This window comes from Atractosteus spatula, chromosome 11 (genome assembly GCF_055471065.1).
Source record: "Atractosteus spatula isolate fAtrSpa1 chromosome 11, fAtrSpa1.hap1, whole genome shotgun sequence".
In the NCBI taxonomy this organism is placed as follows: Eukaryota; Metazoa; Chordata; class Actinopteri; order Semionotiformes; family Lepisosteidae; genus Atractosteus; species Atractosteus spatula.
The window spans coordinates 739,321-758,520 of NC_142716.1; the positions used below are offsets into that span (position 1 = coordinate 739,321).

The following is a 19,200-nucleotide window of genomic DNA, read 5'->3' on the forward strand; positions in this document are numbered from 1 at the left end:
AAACACATGTAGAGCAGAGCAGCACCGGAGACCGCACGGCGCTCACGGCGAGAACCAACTCGTTATATTTACTCGCAGAACGCCAAGCTGCAGCCACAAAGATCCGCTTCAATATACGGAGATAATTAACTGCGCATTTCAGAGCATTTTCTCAAGGACATTCCTCTCTCGCTTTCTGTATCGAGTCAGTGGAAATACAATCTGAAAACTCCATTTGCTTTACTTAATTTACAGTCGCCCATAGCAGAGCGTTATTCCAAAAGGACTTGAACTGCGCCTTTTCTGATTCTCGGACTAGTGCGCCGAATTTTCTAGGTTTTTTTTTTACATTCCACAGCGCGAAAACACCCCCGATTTACCGGAACCAATCTGTGAACCAAAATAAGAAATTGTCTTCAGAGATCGGCGAACCTACAAACAGTTCAACCGCCACAGTACAACGAGACAAAAGAGGTAGGTATGTTTTTTTCGTTCTGGGATTCACAGCCCAGCGGCACTTGGTGTACTTTTGATAAAATGTGACATTTTCGAGGTGCAGCTGCAAGATGTAACAGTTTCTGGAGACGCTGGGCTGTGTTAGAAACATGACGAGAACAGGCAGTAGCACGAGTATTAACTGTTTGCAATTCGGGGGGAAAGAAGAAATAACCTACTTTCTTTCTGGACGTGTAGTACGGATCACAGGCGCACGCGAATGACGGGGTGGGTGATCCGGTACCGTTCGCTCTGAAGCTCGACCGCGCTCTGCCCCTCCGTCCCCCGGATGAGGACTGGAGACTAAATTGCATTTCCTCACCAGACGCAGCAATTTTAGCTTACCCTTCCCACCGATCTTTCACTCGCTCACCATTAAAACGGCAGCGGTGCCTGGTAAAAACGGGCACTATTTTGCCTGCAGCTCCCTGAGCTCTTTTCTGTTTCACCGACTCCATCTCGGCACATCAATTGCCCGGCCGTGTAATTACTAGAGTAAGCCTATTTAAGTTAAAAGCTTTTTTTTTAACTCGGAATGTAACTTGACGAGGGCCCGTCCTTATATTATCTAGGGACTCGCTCTCCGTCCAGTCCTTCGATTCATCCCCTTTAGATCTAATCAGCGAAGGTATTGCCTGTCCTCAAGACTCTGGACTAATGGGCTTCTGAAAGGTTTGCTCAGTGCAGCGCTTTTCTCGCCCCCTGTCCCCTCCTTCGCTTCTAATTACTGTATCTTTCAGCACAGATTTGGCTTAGCCCGCGATGAAGTCCGTCTGCCGAAATGGGGGAGGATTAAAAATTAAAAGACATTAGCCGAGGAGTGAAACAAGCAGCACGCATCGAATACGCACTCAATAGCGCACGTAGCCAATAAGGTGATAGATAAATTGTGGAGTGTGTCCCGGGAACACAAGTATTGGAGACTAGGAATTTCAAAGAACACATAGCACAAGGAGCAGCATATCGTTTGTAATAGTGTCGCCCCCACGTCATGATCCCACGGACACGCATGTGTAGATTATTTCGGGTATATTATACACGATGGGGTCTGTTTTCATGTTGAACTATTAACGACCATTGGAGCGTGTGTTAAAATCCTCAGGCAATTAACTTTTTAATTTACAACTGTCAGTAAAAAATAACGCACTGTGCCCAGATTAATGGTTTTACTATACAGTTTGTCATTTGCAACTTTTCTAGCTTTTTTTTTAATTAGCCGTTCTGTTTTCTCGCCGCCTTGCTTTTGTGAGGATACTTTCTTCCACTTGAAGGCTGCGCTTTGACCGGGGTGAAGAATTGCAGGGGGAAAATTGTTCAATTTAAAGACAATTTAGGCTGCCCAGCGAAAGCCGGTGCCTCTTTAATTGTTCTATCAACCGGAGTGTTATCAGTAAACAGCATTCATCTTGGAGGAACTGAGAGTCAACCGCAGCATTCAGATGAGCGATCAAGGACAGATTAGAGAGAAAGAGTGGTCTAAATGTGTTTGCAGAACAGGTTAAACATCCCTGCTTAAAGCTGCGGGATGTATTTATACCTGCGTCTCCAATCCCGAAGCAATCAGAGACACACTGATAAAATCCCAGGGAAATGGCACCGAATTGAAAGATGAACGTCTCCGGACGGGGAGGCTTTAGATTAGAAGCCGAAAATATGTTCTTAGCCCTGTCAGTTTTAAAGTTGTTTGTAATTAGCTTAACAGGTTCGACATCTGTCTCCAAGGGCTGTGGAATGAAAAGCCTTACAGTTTCCCCAGCCTAGGTAATGAGGTGTCGTGTTCAGACAGCCTGATGACGAGCGGTCCTCGTTTTCCCTTTAATGTCTTTGCTTTGGTAAACCCACATTTCCCTTAAAACTCCAGGAAATACTAACCAGTCAAAATAACCGATTTAATGGGGACTCGTGTTAAGTGTGTGACCGTCACCTTTGGTTTTGCATGTTTCAATGATGCACAGAAGCTTTCCCTCTAATGGGGTTGTTTGGAAGCTCAGCCCCAAAGAACAGCTTCCGCTGGCAGAGTGGTTTCAGGTGCGCTGAAGGAGTGTAAACGTGGAAGTGCCTTGTGACCTGTGGTGGGATAGGACGCTTTTTTCCTCAGCGATTCGTCTCGTAACTTCGAGCTCGTGTCCCCCGGACCGCCCTGCTAGACCTCCTCGAGGCGGTGGCGTTCTCCTGAAAACTGTGTGGGGGTCCGGGGCCCAAGCAGGGAAGCTGAGGTCAGGTGTGTCAGTCGGCTTGGCGCCAGACAAGATGGTGGCCCTTGCCGAGCTCCGGGTGGAGCAGAGCAAGCAGGTTCCGAGAGGGTAGCGTCTACGGGAGGTGTTTTTTGCCATCTCTTGCCTCCTTTCAAACCCTCAGTTGTGTGTTTTTCCCCTTTTGCACAGAACGGAGACCATGGTGAACCCCGGTAGCAGTGCCCAGCCGCCCCCTGTGGGAGCGGGGTCTCTCTCCTGGAAGAAGTGCGCGGGGTGTGGGGGCAAGATTGCAGACCGCTTCCTGCTGTATACCATGGACAGCTACTGGCACAGCAGGTGTCTCAAGTGCTCCTACTGCCAGGCGCAGCTGGGAGAGATCGGCACGTCCTGCTACACCAAAAGCGGCATGATACTCTGCAGAAACGACTACATCAGGTAGGTCTGAGTGGGCTGGTGGCGTGGGGACCGCTGGGACCCGGCCCTCATGCGATGTGCGCCAAGCAGCCGCTGGGCAAAACGCATTCAGTCTGCGTGATTGTGGGGGTGGAGGTATCGGCTAAGACTTTGTTTTCGATGCTGCTGTTTTCGGGGAACCCAAAACCTTGCAGATCACGTTTAAAATCGACTGAACTGAGAACAAGAAGAACGCTGACAAAAATCGCAGATCTGAAGAGAAAGTGTTTACATGACTTTGCATCGAGGAATTCTGAAGAACTCAAGCACAGGCTTCACTTGCAATTAGAAGCTAGAATATGAGGTCGAGGGGTAGATATGTGCTTCGTTTTATTGTTTTCTGATAATTTAATAAGTTATCCTTTTTAGGTAAAGTTTGAAATCTGTTGCAGATAAGAAGTTCCATTGCTGGCAATCAAGGATGGGAAGCAGCTGGAGTATCTGTAGTGTGCTGAGCTATTTCAAGGGCTGATCCGGGGGTCATGTTTTCCACAGAGGGCTGCGTCTCCACGCTGCCTGTGTGTCGTGTACATGGGTTTCAGCTCGCCTCGTGGGGGGTGAGAGCTGAAACCACTGGGGGATGTAAAGACAACAGAATCGGAGGAAGTAGCTTCGTGCTTCACAGACAGAAACGGCAGATTGTTCTATTTAAACTATTGGCAGCTATCCTTTTGAAAATTTAAAATTAAGAACACATTCTTTTAAAAAAAAACAGACAACAGAAACAGGCTTCTGCTGAAATGACTCCATTCTTGTAAGTTCAAAATCATCAAACCAGTTAGCGTGCTCTTGTGTGTTTGGGGCAGCACATGTAACAGAATCAGAATTGGAACTGTTGGATTATTTACTCAAACAGCATCAACAAATAAACGTTAATTATTTTAGAATGATGACAGCCAGGGAGTGCAAATTTTTACTCGTTAGATCTTCAGTCTTAAACATGAAGCACATTATAGGCAGATTGGCTGTTGTACAAGCAGCTTTCTTTGATAAGGACGGACCTTTGGAATTTCACCTTTCGCACTCTCAGCCTGCACCCTGCGCCCACATATCCATTACAGGAAACCCGGGCGAAGGTGAAACTGGCTTTTAGAGGAAAAGGAAAATTAAACTGTAACCAAACTCACAGTGTCTGACGTTAAGCAAGGGCATTCAGAGCAGTTTTAGTTCATGCAAACACGAGATCGAAGTTGAGTGTGGAGCCGCTGAAATCTGTTGTTAGAAACCCACACGCTTCTGACCTCAGTAATGCAAAACGTTAGAGAAACCAGACATTTGGTTATTTTTGCTGTTTTAACTCTGTTTGCTGTTGTGCTCCTCCAGTCAGCTAAATGGCATCAAATGCTTATGGGGAGGCGTTCTTGAATGAAATGACAAAACTCGTTTGAGTGAGGCATATTAAATTAGAAACCCAAAAGGCACCTCATTAGTCCTATGGGCTGTGCTTGGTCTTGGAGGAATGTAAAACAGAGCACAATCTTTAGTTTTCTCTGTGTTCAGTTTCTCAAACCTGAATGTATCAGCAACAAAAATGTTCATTTGAAAATACTGAGTTGATAACTTTTGTTTTCCTCTTTAAACATGTTGCCTAGAAATATAAATAAACTATTTGGATTCTAGTAGAATCTACCTGTTTTCGTATTTGTAACATTCTTTTGTGGTTTAGGCAAAACCTTGATGAAGACACAGAATCTCTTTGTACATAAATCTATAGTTTATAAAGAGTACAGTGCATGTTTCTTATTTCCTGATGTTTGGTGCAGGTTCTGGTCAGCGGCTCAAGGTGACGTGGTGTCCTGCGCCCCAAGCACACTGTAAGAGCTGACATTTTAAGAGAGCAAGCGCTCCCCTTAAAATCAGGCTAAGTCAATGGGGTACTTCGCCTGTAATGGGTCTAAACCTAATTAAACTTTGGAGGAAAAGTGGATATACCTTTCCACTTGTAATGGGAGTACAGTTAGAAAGAGAGTGGAGCTAAAAGAAGGTTGAGAGACTGTGATGGTGAACACAGATAAAATAGGCTGACAGTGAGTCTACACAATTAAAAGCTGTAATTAGTGGCTCTTCCATTTTCTTTTAGTCCTGATGGGTTTTATCTAATGAGATCTGGTCCCTGGCTTGGAAATGCTTGGAATGACGTGTCCGAAATGAATGAGAGCCGCATCGCAAACAAAACATTTAATTAACAAAATTGGCTTTTGAGAGAGAGAGAGAGGGGATTATTACCAGGGCTAGTTGCATCCACACTTTAAAGGCACAGCATCATTTTTAATGCATTATTAAATTGCTTGTGTGGTGTAAATGTAGTTTCTCTAACCTTTATTTAGCTACACATATGCAATTTGGGGACTGATTGTGGTTCTTTGGCAAAATGCTTCAGATCACGCTTCTAAAGAGAAATGTTAATGACCCCAGATTGTGTTACCTTTACTGCATCAAGGTAGCGATGGCAGATGTGGCAAAGACTGCTACAACATCCATAGTGTCCTACTAAACTGTCTGCACGGCAGCAACAGCAACAAACAGCAAACGGGCATTTTTTTCCCCGTTACACGCACGTTTCAAACCCAGAAACTAGGAGCTTTAGGCTAGTTTCAGTGGTTTTGTATCATGTTATTACAACTTGAATATACATTTCCTTTCTAGACTATAAGTGGCGCCAAGCAAGGGAATTAATTTTGCTGGTAATCATCTGGCTGCTAGATTCAGGGAATGCTGTCCCTTTAATTGAATAGGCTAGGTAATTAAATGGCACTTTTCCAATAGAACGTGCTAGGTAAATCTAATAGTTGGTTATTTAATATCACTTTGAAGTCTGCCCACTCAAGCACTATGACAGCGCAGGAGCATGTGAACTATTAGCTAGGAAAAACCAGGATCTCAAAAATTAATTAAATCGCATGCAATTTAGGGGAAACGTTTATCTTGATTTGTCATAACAGAATTAATTCAAGGCCTCCAATTCACTCGGGGCCAGATCTGTTACTCTGAATTAACCAAGCGTAATTTGGCGGATTTTTTCTCTCTCTCTCTGCCCTCCCCTCTCCTCGCTCTCTAATGCAGTACTTGCCATTATGCAAAAGCCCCTCTTAAGTATCAATATCTCCTAGTGCTTTTAAGGTGCTTTGGCTGCTGTTGTACCGAAGCATCTTTAATGGACTATGTTGCAGACATCATTAATGTATTGCTTTCTTACTATATTTAACGCTGCTGTTAAAGACACAACGTCTGTGTTTGTAAAGCACAAGTCCCCGTTCGAGCAATATTCCCTTATTAAACAGGCCTTTCCTGGACACGTCTGTGCAGTGGTGAAGATGGTGGGGCTCACTGTTGCGAGCCCGTCGTGGTGAGCTTCTTTAGCGTTACTCAGAAACGCAGAAGAAAAACTCCCATCTTCTTGTGGGTTAAAAATTGATTTCTGTCAAAAACAGAAAACCTTTATTTGTTGCCGTTTTAAAGCCGTCTCTTATTGGTCCTGATTGATCGGGAAGTCGTGTAGCTGAAAATCTAGCCGTCCTTATTGTGAGCACGAATCCGAAGAGCAGAAACTGAAACCAATTCTGTCATCGCAATTAAACAGTCCCCCGGCTTTAATTATCCCGACCTGGGGTATCTCTCCCCAATGCAGGAGTTCAAGAGAACGGAGCCCATTAGACTACAGCCTGAGACTGATAGCAACTTAATTGAGCACCTAAAGCCTCCAGCCTTTTAAATCAAATAGCATCCTGGACAATCCCCCGGCCAGATAATTAACTCCACGCATGTAGAAACCAAAGTGTGTGTGTGCGCGTTTAGGGGCGTTGGGAGACAGACGTGGGGGGCTGATAAGGAATCAGATTGTGGATTTTAACTCCCACCCCGCGCGCCTTCACCAAATGGATTGCAGCACTCGTAATGAAATGTCTTTATTTTGGGAGAGATCTAATCCCGGAATGTCATCATTTAATTCAGTTGACGATGAAAAAAAACAAAAACAATGGGCTACAGTTTAAACGATGAAGCAGTTCAAATAAACGACGAGCTCTGTGCTGTAATAGACTTTGTAATACTTGGGAGAACCGTGGCAAACGATCAGACGACTATGAGGGGGGTAGCGTATTTTCAGTTCGGTATGTTCGGTTTCCCTGAGGCTCCTTGCGCTGAGAAACTCGGGACGCGCTTCTGTGCGAGGATGTCCGCAGTACTCCTGCCGTACCTTACGTGGTGGGGAAAAAGGCAGAGGCGTGTTAACACCGATATCAGCCCAAAAGGCCCGCTCATGACTATTAGTAAAAAAACATGTCTCCGAAAATCAGACTTGTACTCTGACCCGTATTGCCGCCCATTGTATGTATGAAACGAGGTTGACAACGAACTTGTCTTTCAGCGGAGAGCCGGAGTATGAACCCTTTATTCAGCAGTTTATTGTAAGGCATAATGATTATGTTAGCGAAACTCTTTGGATTTCCTGATATGCTCTGTCAGCTTCATCTTTGTTTTTTTAAAGAAATGTTTAGCTGTGCGTGGAAAGCTCAGTGCTTTTGGGGTTAATCCATATTTTCCGTTTGCGAGTGCGGATAAACTTCAATGTTTGTCTTACTGCTTTCCCGTCATTAATAAATACATTAATGTAATAATACTTATTAATCTGCAGCCGCAAGGGTAGGTGGTCTTCCAGTTCTGCGACATGTCTGCAATTATTCATTATTTCAGTTTTAAGTCATTCAACATTTATTATTATTCAGTAATAATAGAGGAAAATGAGATGTTCCGCTATCCTGGCAATGCTTTATGTTTAAAGTCTGTTTCTCAAGGACAACAAATCCGTTTTAAAACCGGCCACGGCTGAGTCGCCGCTCCTGTAGCAAAGGGAGTTGTGTGCTTCGGCCTTCTAATTTCGCAACAAAGTGTCGATGTGTCGTGGATCTCAAACTAATTAGTTTTGAAATGGAGTTTTGATTGAACTCTTCAAATCGATGCCGCTGCAAAATTTGTTTCTCGGGCTTCCTATTAAAAGCCATCTTAGGGGGCAGTTTTACTACTCTCTCTGTCGTTCTGTCGATACATTTAATAACAACTTACAGGCTGTTTTCAATAAAGCGGCGACAACACATTGCTACTTGGGACACGAGTCTCCTTTGCAAGATCAGGTCCTGCAGACGAAGACCCCTCTTTTTAACGAGAACGGGACGGGCTCTTTCGCATCACGGTTGAATTCAAATGTGCGATTTTATCAGAGAAGAGGTGCGTTATCTTTAAAGTCGGGGCCGAGAGTGATTCAGACGTTCCGGTTTTACTCTCGAGAAAGATAACGTTGCAGCTGCACGTTAATGCCGTTTCCCTTCATTCTACACTCGCACACTTACATTGATATTACGGATGTAATGAATTAAAAAATGTTTTTAAAACACACGTCTTCGTTTAAATGCATGTGTAGGCTAACGCTATACCGTCTCCCCTTTCATCCGTGTCAGACGCTGTGGTCTTATTTGATTGCATAGGAAAACTGCAGTGATAGAGCAAACACCCAGTGAGATATGATGACAAATGGGCCCAGATCCCAGTAAATTACTTTCTGCTCAAATCGAAATTTCATTCAGTTTGTTGCTAGCAGAGATGAAGTAATCTAAATTGTGGACTCAGAAGCCGATAGAGGGAAGTTGGAGCAAGCATTTCATTATCAAGAGGGAGAGAGAAGGTTAGGATGAAAGAGATGAGCAGAGGCAAACCTGAAGTGTTGACACCATGATTGAAAAGGTTAACCCATGCACATTATATATCAACCTGGATAGCAGAGTATTTCTAATGGAAACCCTGGCTCCGGTGGAGGTTTGCTGGAGTTCTAATGGCAAAAGCATGATGTCTCCTTAGATGTACAATCAAATCCTCTTAACTCTGATTGCTTGTGTTCCAGGTTATGATTAGGATGCAAAATGTATGTTAAAGGTAATACTCCATTCCAGTGGCAGAGCTGGGGACACGGTATTTCTTCTTCTCCTCTCCCTCCCTAATATGTAAAATTTCAGCATTTCATTTTTTCCATGCTTTAATCGTACAAGGCATGCAATCAATTCTATTGTCTTAACCAACAACCCAATCTAAATCCCAGCGTGCAATGAAAGTCATTGTGTATCGCAGAGGCTTAAGGCTGAGCTGATTTAAATGAAGGCAACGAGTATTTCTGTGAACTGTCAACTTGTTTCTCAGACCTTTTTATGAGCACTATTGACTATATTTATTTTAGCACAAAACAGTTTTGAATTTAAGTGGGTTTACTTTTTGTATTTTTTAAGACACAATATCTTTAACTAGAAAAAAAAACCTCTTACAAGACAATCCTGACTACTGCTACTGAGTCTACAAAGATGGATTCCAACCAAGCTGAAGCAAGTGGACATAAAGAATCAGTCCCTGTATCTTAACAATGAACACCACTTACTTATGTTTATGCTATTCATGAGATTAATAGTCACTTTTTTAATGTGCTGTGTGACTGTGGCTGTGTCCTGCAGGTTATTTGGTAACAGCGGAGCATGCAGCGCGTGTGGGCAGTCCATCCCAGCCAGCGAGTTGGTCATGAGGGCGCAAGGCAACGTCTACCACCTCAAGGTAATCCTGCATGCCCTCTAGACCTGAGCCTGCACTGAGGGAGCCCTGACATCCTTTCAGCCAGTTCCTTCTGTAGTGGAACTGTGAGATCTGTCTTTAATGTTTTGCACCTGAAGGTCCAGCACGCTGTGTAGAAAAAAATTTAAAAAGCCTGAGCAGAAGCACAGTTATTTGGGCTTATTTAATAATGTTAGAATAGAGTAGGAAAGAAGCTTTGCACACTGTTTCTACTGGAGGGGCCCATAGGTCCAGTATTGACATGCATGCTGGAACCCCTCGCGTGGCACCCCTGCCCAGAGAGCTTCTGTTCCCCTGTGTCACAAGCAGTGCTCCTGTCCTCTTCGTGTGGCTCCCCCTGCCCAGAGGGTGGCTGGCCCTGTGTCAGGAGCAGTGCTCCTGCCCAGAGGGTGGCTGGCCCTGTCTCACGAGCAGTGCTCCTGCCCTCCTCGCATGGCTCCCCCTGCCCAGAGAGCGGCTGGCCCTGTCTCTCAAGCAGTGCTCCTGCCCTCCTCGCGTGGCTCCCCCTGCCCAGAGAGCGGCTGGCCCTGTCTCACGAGCAGTGCTCCTGTCCTCCTTGCAGTGCTTCACGTGCTCCACCTGCCGGAATCGCCTGGTTCCTGGAGACCGCTTTCACTACATCAACGGCAACTTGTTCTGTGAACACGACAGACCCACAGCTCTCATGAACGGCCATTTGAACTCCCTGCAGACCAACCCGTTACTGCCAGACCAGAAGGTAAGGACCTCCCTGTTCCTCCTCCATCACGAGCGAACAGCACGGCCGCGTCAGCGGTGAGCCAGCACAGCGAGTCCCCAGGACCTCGTTGGCACAAATCCGCTGGGTCATTGCTGGGTGGAAATCCTCCTCTCGGCTCAGGCTCCGTCTTCACATGGGTTTCTCTGGGGTCCTTTTCTCTTGCTCCAGAATAGTTAAGGAAAACATTGATCATTTTGACAAAACAGTGTCCAGTGCTGCACATGAGACTGCGACACTGTGTTCCATCAGGCCCTGTTACTTAAAAGGCCTGTGGATGGTTTTAAATTGCTCTTCCGAGTGTATTTCGCAGCTCTAGAGGCCCAGAATGGCTTCTTGTTTAATTAAATGACACTACTGTTTAATGCCATTTTTTTTTGGTGGGGGGGGGAAAGAGAACTGACACTGAAAGTTACTCCCATTTTTGCTTTTGCCTTAGAGGGGCTCTCTCTGTGTGCTGGGAGAGAGTTCGTGTGAGTGAAACACACATGGAATTAACTCAGCTTTTCAAATCCCAATTCCTTGGCAGGGTGGTATGTCCGTCCTCAACCTTTAAACCCGTAGTTGAAAAGTTACAACATACTTAATTTTGGGGCGTAAAGATGAGCGCAATTTGGTATTAGTGCAAACTAATTTGTAACAATTACTGTCAACCCTAAAATGAGAATACTGCAAATGCAAGTCTGGACCAGTTTAAGAAATGCACGGAGTCCCCTGCATAATTGTATTCACATCATATTTCACACTGATTATGTATTGATGACATTGATTCATTTACTCTTTACAGCACAACTCGCACGGATATTAAATCTTATTGACCAAAGATGAATTTTAATTTCAGATTGGTGATAGATTTTCCCATCACTGCTGATTGCCTGTTTGACTTTTTCATCATTAACGGAGGCAATCTCACTGCTGAGTTATTGCTCTGAAACAAAACGTGCACACATCACTTGGTAATTCTTTATGGGTTTACAACAGGGAACTTTATTAATAATCTGTTTGAGGGACTGCGCACAAAAGCTTTTAGCTTTGAATTGCACTATGACCATTGAACTCCGTTTTAAAATGTGTGGATCGGCAGCAGTGATGAAGAGAACGGCTTCTTTTCTGCTCCAGAATTTCTGTTTATGTTTGTGTGGCTTTTCACCCACAGTGGATGGATAAAGTTCTCAACACAATTATGTCGGTGCGCTAAACAGTCGACTGCGCCTCTTTGTGTAATTATACACTTTCCCTGTCAAGAAAGAATGTTGAAAATGTTAGCAGGCTGAAGAGCACCCTTCCAGCTAGGTGCAGCCTGAACGGATCCCGAGCTCAGTGTTCTCTGGTGCTCGCTGACTGTAAGGCCCGAGGGGCCGAATTCCGTAGCGCTGTCCCCCCATTAGCAGGAAAGTCATCCTACAAGTCAATGCAAAGAGCATCTAACATTCAAATTGAAAGCTTCTGCATTACCCTGCTTAATATTAAATGTCTGTTGCTTTCGTATTACGGTCGGTGTGGTAAATATGAAATCTCATTGTTTATTTATGTGCTAACATCTATTGTAGTGAAAACAGATGAATTATTTATGTTAAAATGCAATCAGAATATCGAGTGTGATGCTTTAATTATTGCAAGGCGAGAATTCTGCAGTATAAGTCACTGCCTCCTGCTCCCTGTTAAACCATAACCAAAAAAAGTGTTTATGTAATGGTACTGTGCAAAATAAAGTGTAATGATTACAATTATTGTACTGAGAATGTTTATGGAATATAGATTTTTTTTTCTCTTTTAAGCTGAAGCATAGCATCAGAAATCATGCCTATGCAGTAGAATCCATTAAATAATGGTTATTGAAAGATGGTCTTCCTCATCGGTTTGACAAGACAGAAATAATTACCTACAGTAGCTAGTTCCCTTACTAGGACAGTTTCAGTCACTCTTAATAAAAGGCATAAAATCGGATGCACTTGGAAATGGAACAGTCCTACTAATATGGATATGAAGTATCTTATTCTGCTATTGTTTATATTATGTACAATTTCATGGTGACATAATTGGTGTTGTCTGTGTCCACAGCGGAGGACTTTGATGCTCATTTATTAAGTAGGCTCTCTGGCTGCTCCCTAATCTCTTTGTTCAGGACAGACAAATTACCTTTCTCACACTGAGCTCCTGCTCTTGGGAATTAAACCTCACGGCCTCAGTCACTTTAATTAGCCTGAAAGTGGGGGTTTGCAATTACTAATAGACTTCAGCCTTTTAGTAATTTGAGGAAAGGGTGAAAAGAGAACTCCTTTACAATTGAAGCGAAAACAATGAAAAAGTTTTGAATGTGGCCAAAAAGCTTTGAAAGAGCGTTGCTATTGTCTCTGTGCTTCAGTGTCTTCATTCCACTGTAATCTAAACACCTCAGGTGGGCTGTGTTACAGTATTACTAAAATTACAGACAAAAAAGAGACATAAGTGTTTGTTAAAAGCAACGCTTAAGAAAATGGACACCAAATTCATTGGCCGACTTGATCAATAAATTAGGTCCAGCTGAAGTGCAACTCTCAAATGATGACGTGGCTTGAATTATGTTACCAGAAAGGTGTGCAGAGATAAACTTTTAATAGCTCTGAAGGCCTGTTCATGAAAACGAGAACAGGACTGTTTGCCTTGAGAAGGCTTCTTTTTTGTGATTTGTCTGAGCTCACGGCCACCCTACACTACTGCATTCATTTCTGCTGTTGCTCTGCGTCTTGCATCTTCTTTCCACCCGAACAAAAGACTGTAAGCGGGGCGGGGGTGAAGTTGGTCTCTAGGCTGTGTGCTGGGGGAGAGAGGGTGTAGTTTTGGAATGACTGCGCAGAGCGGTACTGGCTGTGGCGATGCCGACGATCTCCGTGTGACCACATTTCCCCCTCTCTCCTCTCTCCGGAAGGTCTGCTAAACGGAAGGGAAGCTGTGCCCGGAAGCAGGACGCGTGCCTTCATTCCAGCCCTCGCCCATCCTCGCCAGGGGGTCCGACTCCCACCCCAGCTGCCCTCGCCATCGTACTCCCGCTCACTCTCCGCTGCCCCTGTGGGGCGCAGCCTGCGCTCACGTGACTGAGGAAGGGACATTAAGGACTCCATGAACCTGGACTAATGGGAGACTGTACAGAAAATGAGAGAGAGAGAGAAAGAAAGCCCAACCTGAGGACATTCTGGGGAAAAAATGACAAATGAAGCTAATTAAGCACAGCTTTTCAAATCTGCATCACACCTCCGATACCAATTAGAGGGGGCACCGACCGCAGTTTCTCCCTTTCTTTTTTTCCAACACCCCTTCTTTACAACCTTCTGTTTGCTCTTTCTATATTTTAAGTGTTGTAAAGGGAATGTGTTTCAGTTTTTTGGAAAAAAAAAAAACAAAAAGACTATGGAATAAAAGGTCCGTGGCTTTTGTGGAGATCTTATCAAAAACACTTTTGGTGTACCTGTAAAATACCATGTATGTATGCATGTAAGTGTTCTGTGTCCCAGCGTGCCCATTCGCCAGTCCCACCCTCCACAGCAAACCCCACATCCGAGGCTCATAGCAGCTCATGTAGATTTTCACCAACCTATAATTGCTGAATGAAAAAGATAAATCTATTTGTGATATTTTCAGAGACATTTGCTCCAGTATGGTGTATTTAAGTAATAAAAGTTAAAAGAGAAATAACTTACCCTGCTTTCTTTAATGCACAGGTGACTCACTTGATCCGAATCATACAAATGTGCTCAGTATTTTTCTGCACTGGATATATACTGCATTGCATGATGCATATACTGTACCCCTTTTCAATGTATTCTGCATGCATGCATGTTCACCTGTTTCGAAGAGGGCTTGAGGCACAGATAGTTTAAGCAGTTTTTCCCTTCCTCCTTCGTGGTTTCTTGGCAGCGTACGTAACCATGTCCGAAACTGTTTGGAAGGCCAGCGTGGTTTGGGGGGTATCGCTGCAGAGCCTCTCGAGGCTTTCCTCCCTGTGTGCCTCGCACTGCTCTTTAGAAAGTGCTGCATTGCGGTTGGTACCTCTATTACCCTCTGAAAGTGGATCCTTCTCTCCCATTTTGAGACCGCACATTGACAGGGCTGTCAGGGTTATAACGGATATCTGAATAATATTGAACCCTCGCACACTATAATCATCAATAGTAATAATGTGAGCTTAATTGAAAATCAGTAAACATAAAGATAGCATTTTTTTCAATTAACACATGCTATTCATCTGCCCAATAAGCAAACACAAATGGGGACAAAAATACCCTTTGAAGATTTAATTACCAGAGAAATAGGGGACATGGCTGTCATCATGGTAGGTAAATAAATTAAGTATTTTTTTGTAAAAACAAATTAGCATGATAATATAGAGCAGGTCTAATGAGGCGCTGAGACATTGCTTTCATGTTCGAACCAGCTTGGGAAGCACAGCAGCGATGTTCTGTTCCTGTGATACATTACATGTGTGTTTGCAGCTGGGACCTGAGACATTGAATATTAATTTTAACAGTGTTCTAACATCTATAACTGATCACATTTACACCTGCGTTAATTGGTAACAGGTGAACTTAATCGGACCCAAGGAAATGTTTTTACTTGGCTGCACGCTGAAATTGCAGATCAGCTGTATTACTGAGAAAGGGTGACCTAACTAAGCATTTAAAAATGCTTCCTTCTTCATTACAAATGTGCCGCGTTGCCACTGCTTTTTGCAGGCTCCCTGTCTCGGCTCCGGCCAACCCCTGGATTCCACAATGATTCCTGCCACTGTGGCTGTGGGGTCTGCAGAGGCTCCTGAGTCTTCTCGAGAAGTCACAGGTTCCTGTCGCTCGTGGGTTTTGGTCTGAGGAACAAGACTGTGATGGAGGATGCAGGGGTGCCCAGGCCCGGTGGGGGACCTCTCGCTGGGAGTGTGCTGGCAGCGGAGGACTTGTTTCCTTCTGTAACTCTTCTACAGTCAGAGCTATTTTAACATTTGCTAACTGCTGCTAAAAGTGGTTACTGTGATTTGAAACCAACTGGAGCATTAAACTTCATGAAGCAATAGTGCAGCTATGAAAAGTTTCGTAATGTGTCCTTTAGGGATCAAAGTTTATTAAGTAAGAGTCCTTGACATTGATCACATCCCAGGATGGATTAGAGTATTTTCCACATCTGAAACACAAGACACATACAGAGACAAAGGAAGTGCACCCAGGCTGGTGAACTGTCATCGTGCTCCTTTCTCACCTTTGTCTCTGGCACAGGCTTCGTGCAAAGTCCTGTGGCCACGCAGGCGTGGCAGTGTTCCCTTTTACTTCAAAAAGCAGACTCTTACTGGATTACAGCTGGAGCTCATCCAGTACTTGCAATGCATTATCCCTGGAGTGTCTTAAATGGTACATCTAATGTTTACTATTTACCCAGTTGTGCAATTGCTGTGTGTTTTTTTTGTCAAGCTGAAAGCGCAAGTGCACTAGTGATTTTGTTAGCAGTTACTGACTGTTACTGACCAGTGACTAGAAGTTAAGTTCTCATTTTCTAGACTGTGTTTTACGTTTCCTGTATCCCTCTCTCAGACAATGTAGAACCTTTTCTACACCTCTTTTATAAACCAGTAGGCTAATACATCTCTTATTGCTGCTGGAAAGGACTGCTGCTCTCCAGGACCCTGCCTTTGTCTGCAGTGAATGCATAGAGCAATTTACTGGACTCTCCGTTCAGGAATGAAGACTGTCCCACAGCAATCCTGTGCAGTGTAGTCCAGCAAAACCCAGCTCACTGCTGGTGATCGGACTCACAGACTGTTCCTCTGGGACTGGCTGCCCATCTTCACACTGGTGAGCAACCTGGCTTTCCACTGCGCACACAGAAATACCTGGCAGTAGGTGTATCATAACCAAACTAGCTGACATGATCCAATTGTATTTTATTTTTCTGATTTTGCCGGACAGTTTAAAACATATAAAGGTGTCTTTCTTCCTTATTTTAAAGGTTTTAGACTTTGCAGATGCATCTATTTATTGTTTGTTCACTCCCTTCCTCTTCTTCTAGAACATATCAAGCCTTTTTCTCTCACTTAGTTTAACTAGATTTCATCTTGCTGTGAATACGATCCTAATGAACTATTGTAACACATTCTATTAATCTCCACTTATTTAGCAGAAAGCTCTAAAAGCACGTCTTTAGTTTCAAACCTATAAGATTACAAATGTCATTCGTGTTAGCATAATCCACATGCAAGCGATGGGGTCCTTGCTTTGATGTGCTAAACTGCAGAAGGGCTAATGGAGCCAAGACACAACAATGGAACTCTCTTAAATGGTATGTCTGCTTAAAGGAAAACACTTTCTGCAGAACCAGAGCCATTTCAGCCTAGACAATAGGGACTTGGTAATGGGGACACTTTGATATGGATGGATAGTTAATGGGAACACTTACTACAGCATTTTTTTCTAATGCAATGCAGTAAATACCCATGAAATGTGTTTTATAAATGAAGCATGGAGCTCAAAGGTCTTTGCACCGTGTAAGAATTTGCAGGGTCCAACAAAGCAGTAAAATCACATAAACCCCTTTTTCCTATTTGGAAACCTTACACAAAAATTTAATTCCGTCAAGAGCTGGAGACAATTCTGAACAGTGGCACTGCTTGTAATCACTTGAATTGGTGGATTTCATACACGAAAAGAACCGAGAGTGAGAGAATCTGGCATCTATCTGTACTAAGTCCCAGCAATTTTAATAGACGGGCATGCAGTTTTGTATTGTAGGTGTACTAGTGACTTCTCAGTTTCCTAGCTGCGGTTTTTACGTGACTCCCATAGCCCCCTCTCAGACAATCCAAAACCCTTTTCTGACCAGTAACATTTCCCCCATCTATTTTATAAACGAGTTTCTTAATTCAGTTCTCATTGCTGGAAAGGATTGTTGCCCTGCTACAATGTCCTGCCTTTGTTTTTTTAAAAGAAAATGGAAAATAAAATCAATGTTAACCTTTTCTTAAAAGATTTGGACCGCAAAGAGCCATGTGGAAGGCTTCTGGCACGGGGGAAAAAATCTGTTTGTGAGGTGCTGAAGTTTTAAGTGCAGTTTTGGCGATTTGTACTGCGAACGCTCAGACACAATCAGGAGGGCAGGGATCTGGGCCCTGCCATGTGCTCGCCTGCCTGGGCCGGCTGTCTGGACTCCCAGCACAAGTCGTGGCACGCTCCAGCCTTTGAAGATCAGCCAGGGAGCGCAGGCGAGAAAGAAACAGTCCTCCTGCTAAGGCCTCTGCTCACTTAAACAAGATCTGAAAGCTTGATTTAAATGGGGGCGACACTTGTCAGAGTCCCCTTTCCGCTGAAGTACCTCTGTCGCTAGCGTTTTCAAAATTAGCCAGCCTTAATGGAGTATTGGGTGAGGAGCACGAAGATTGAAGATTTAGGCAGCAATAATGGCTCTCCATCTGCTTTCAGGGCACATCAGAAGTTTTTAAATACATATATTGTACTGGACATCAGTCTTTGTACAGTATACTGTATATGTATACACAGCCCACATTGACTGTTATGTGCAATACTACAACTACAACCATAATTAATTGGCTTTGAATTGATCTCTCTGCAAGTCCAAAGATTTGAATAGGACAGTTTAATACACTTTAATAATTAGAGATATATATATAGTAACACAAGTACCAGTTGTTTATTAAAGCAATTCTGTATCAAACTTGTAAAGTAAGATATAAATAAATATAAACATTGTTTTGGTCTATGCATTTTTTTTGCAATAATAAAAAAGGTGTAAATTGATAAGCTCCGGATGACAAATTAAATATTCCTGACAGTTAAGCAGAATCTGTCAAATATGGATTTGTTTCCACCCAAGTTTTTATTTTATTTTTGTGTGTTTTTCTGAACAAGACTCTGTTTCCCTAATGTGTCCTAACACGTGTCTTACACAGCTGCAATTTGTCTGAAGGTTCTAGAAGAAGCAAGCTCGAACATGAGCTGCCAGCCAGATGTTACTGTACATCAATCTTTACAGCCAAGAAGAAACGAGATTAGCACATCATTCATTTACACAAAGTTAGAATGTATGTCATTTCAAAATCCTTAACTGTGCATGCATAAAAATATGATGCTATAAATTGTATTGGTAATTATTTTTTTTATTGTGTAAAAGCTCAATTTTAAGTGCATTAGAACACACTTCTTAATTTATATTGGTGTAGCAACAGGGCAAAGAGCAGTAATGCAGAAAGGGCAGAAATCTGTCCTTAGTTAAACTCAACTGTTTTCTTAAACTGGAAACGATAATTTCAGAAAAAACAAGTGTCAAAGACAAAGCTGCTTAAGCGCTCATTCCCGGTTCTCCTCCAAACTTCAGTCAACAACCAAGCAGACACTGTGCATGAAACGCACGCTAGACAAAACAACCTGATGAGTTTCTTAGTTACAGAACTCTTAGAAACAATGCAGGTGTGTTACCCATTTTTACAGTATTACATTTTTGCAGGGCAGTAATACAATACGTGAAAAAATACACTGAGCATCTAATATGTCACCTATTAGAAATGCGGTATCTATCACTAGGGCTTCCATCCTTATCTGAAAGGACTTTTCTTCTGTGGAAGTGTTTGTAAATTAATGCTGTGCTTCTTGTTCGGTATAATGTATTTTTAACACCATCCATTTTTTTTCCAGTGTTTTCCCACTTAGCAAATATAACGTTATGTGGAATTGTTGGTTTAGTTCTCTAGCCAGATGCATGCAGAGA

The 19,200-nt window shown here is 43.3% G+C and overlaps 1 protein-coding gene across 1 annotated transcript; it reads left to right on the forward strand.

Annotated features, from left to right (window-relative positions):
* LOC148823262 (LIM domain transcription factor LMO4) lies at positions 1–14,133 on the forward strand. The gene is made up of 5 exons (XM_088927581.1): positions 1–453; positions 2,859–3,104; positions 9,614–9,710; positions 10,291–10,446; positions 13,373–14,133. The coding sequence occupies exons 2-5, from the start codon at positions 2,869–2,871 to the stop codon at positions 13,379–13,381; spliced, it is 498 nt and encodes a 165-aa protein (XP_088783707.1). The 5' UTR covers positions 1–453; positions 2,859–2,868; the 3' UTR covers positions 13,382–14,133.
* Positions 14,134–19,200: the final 5,067 nt, after the last annotated feature.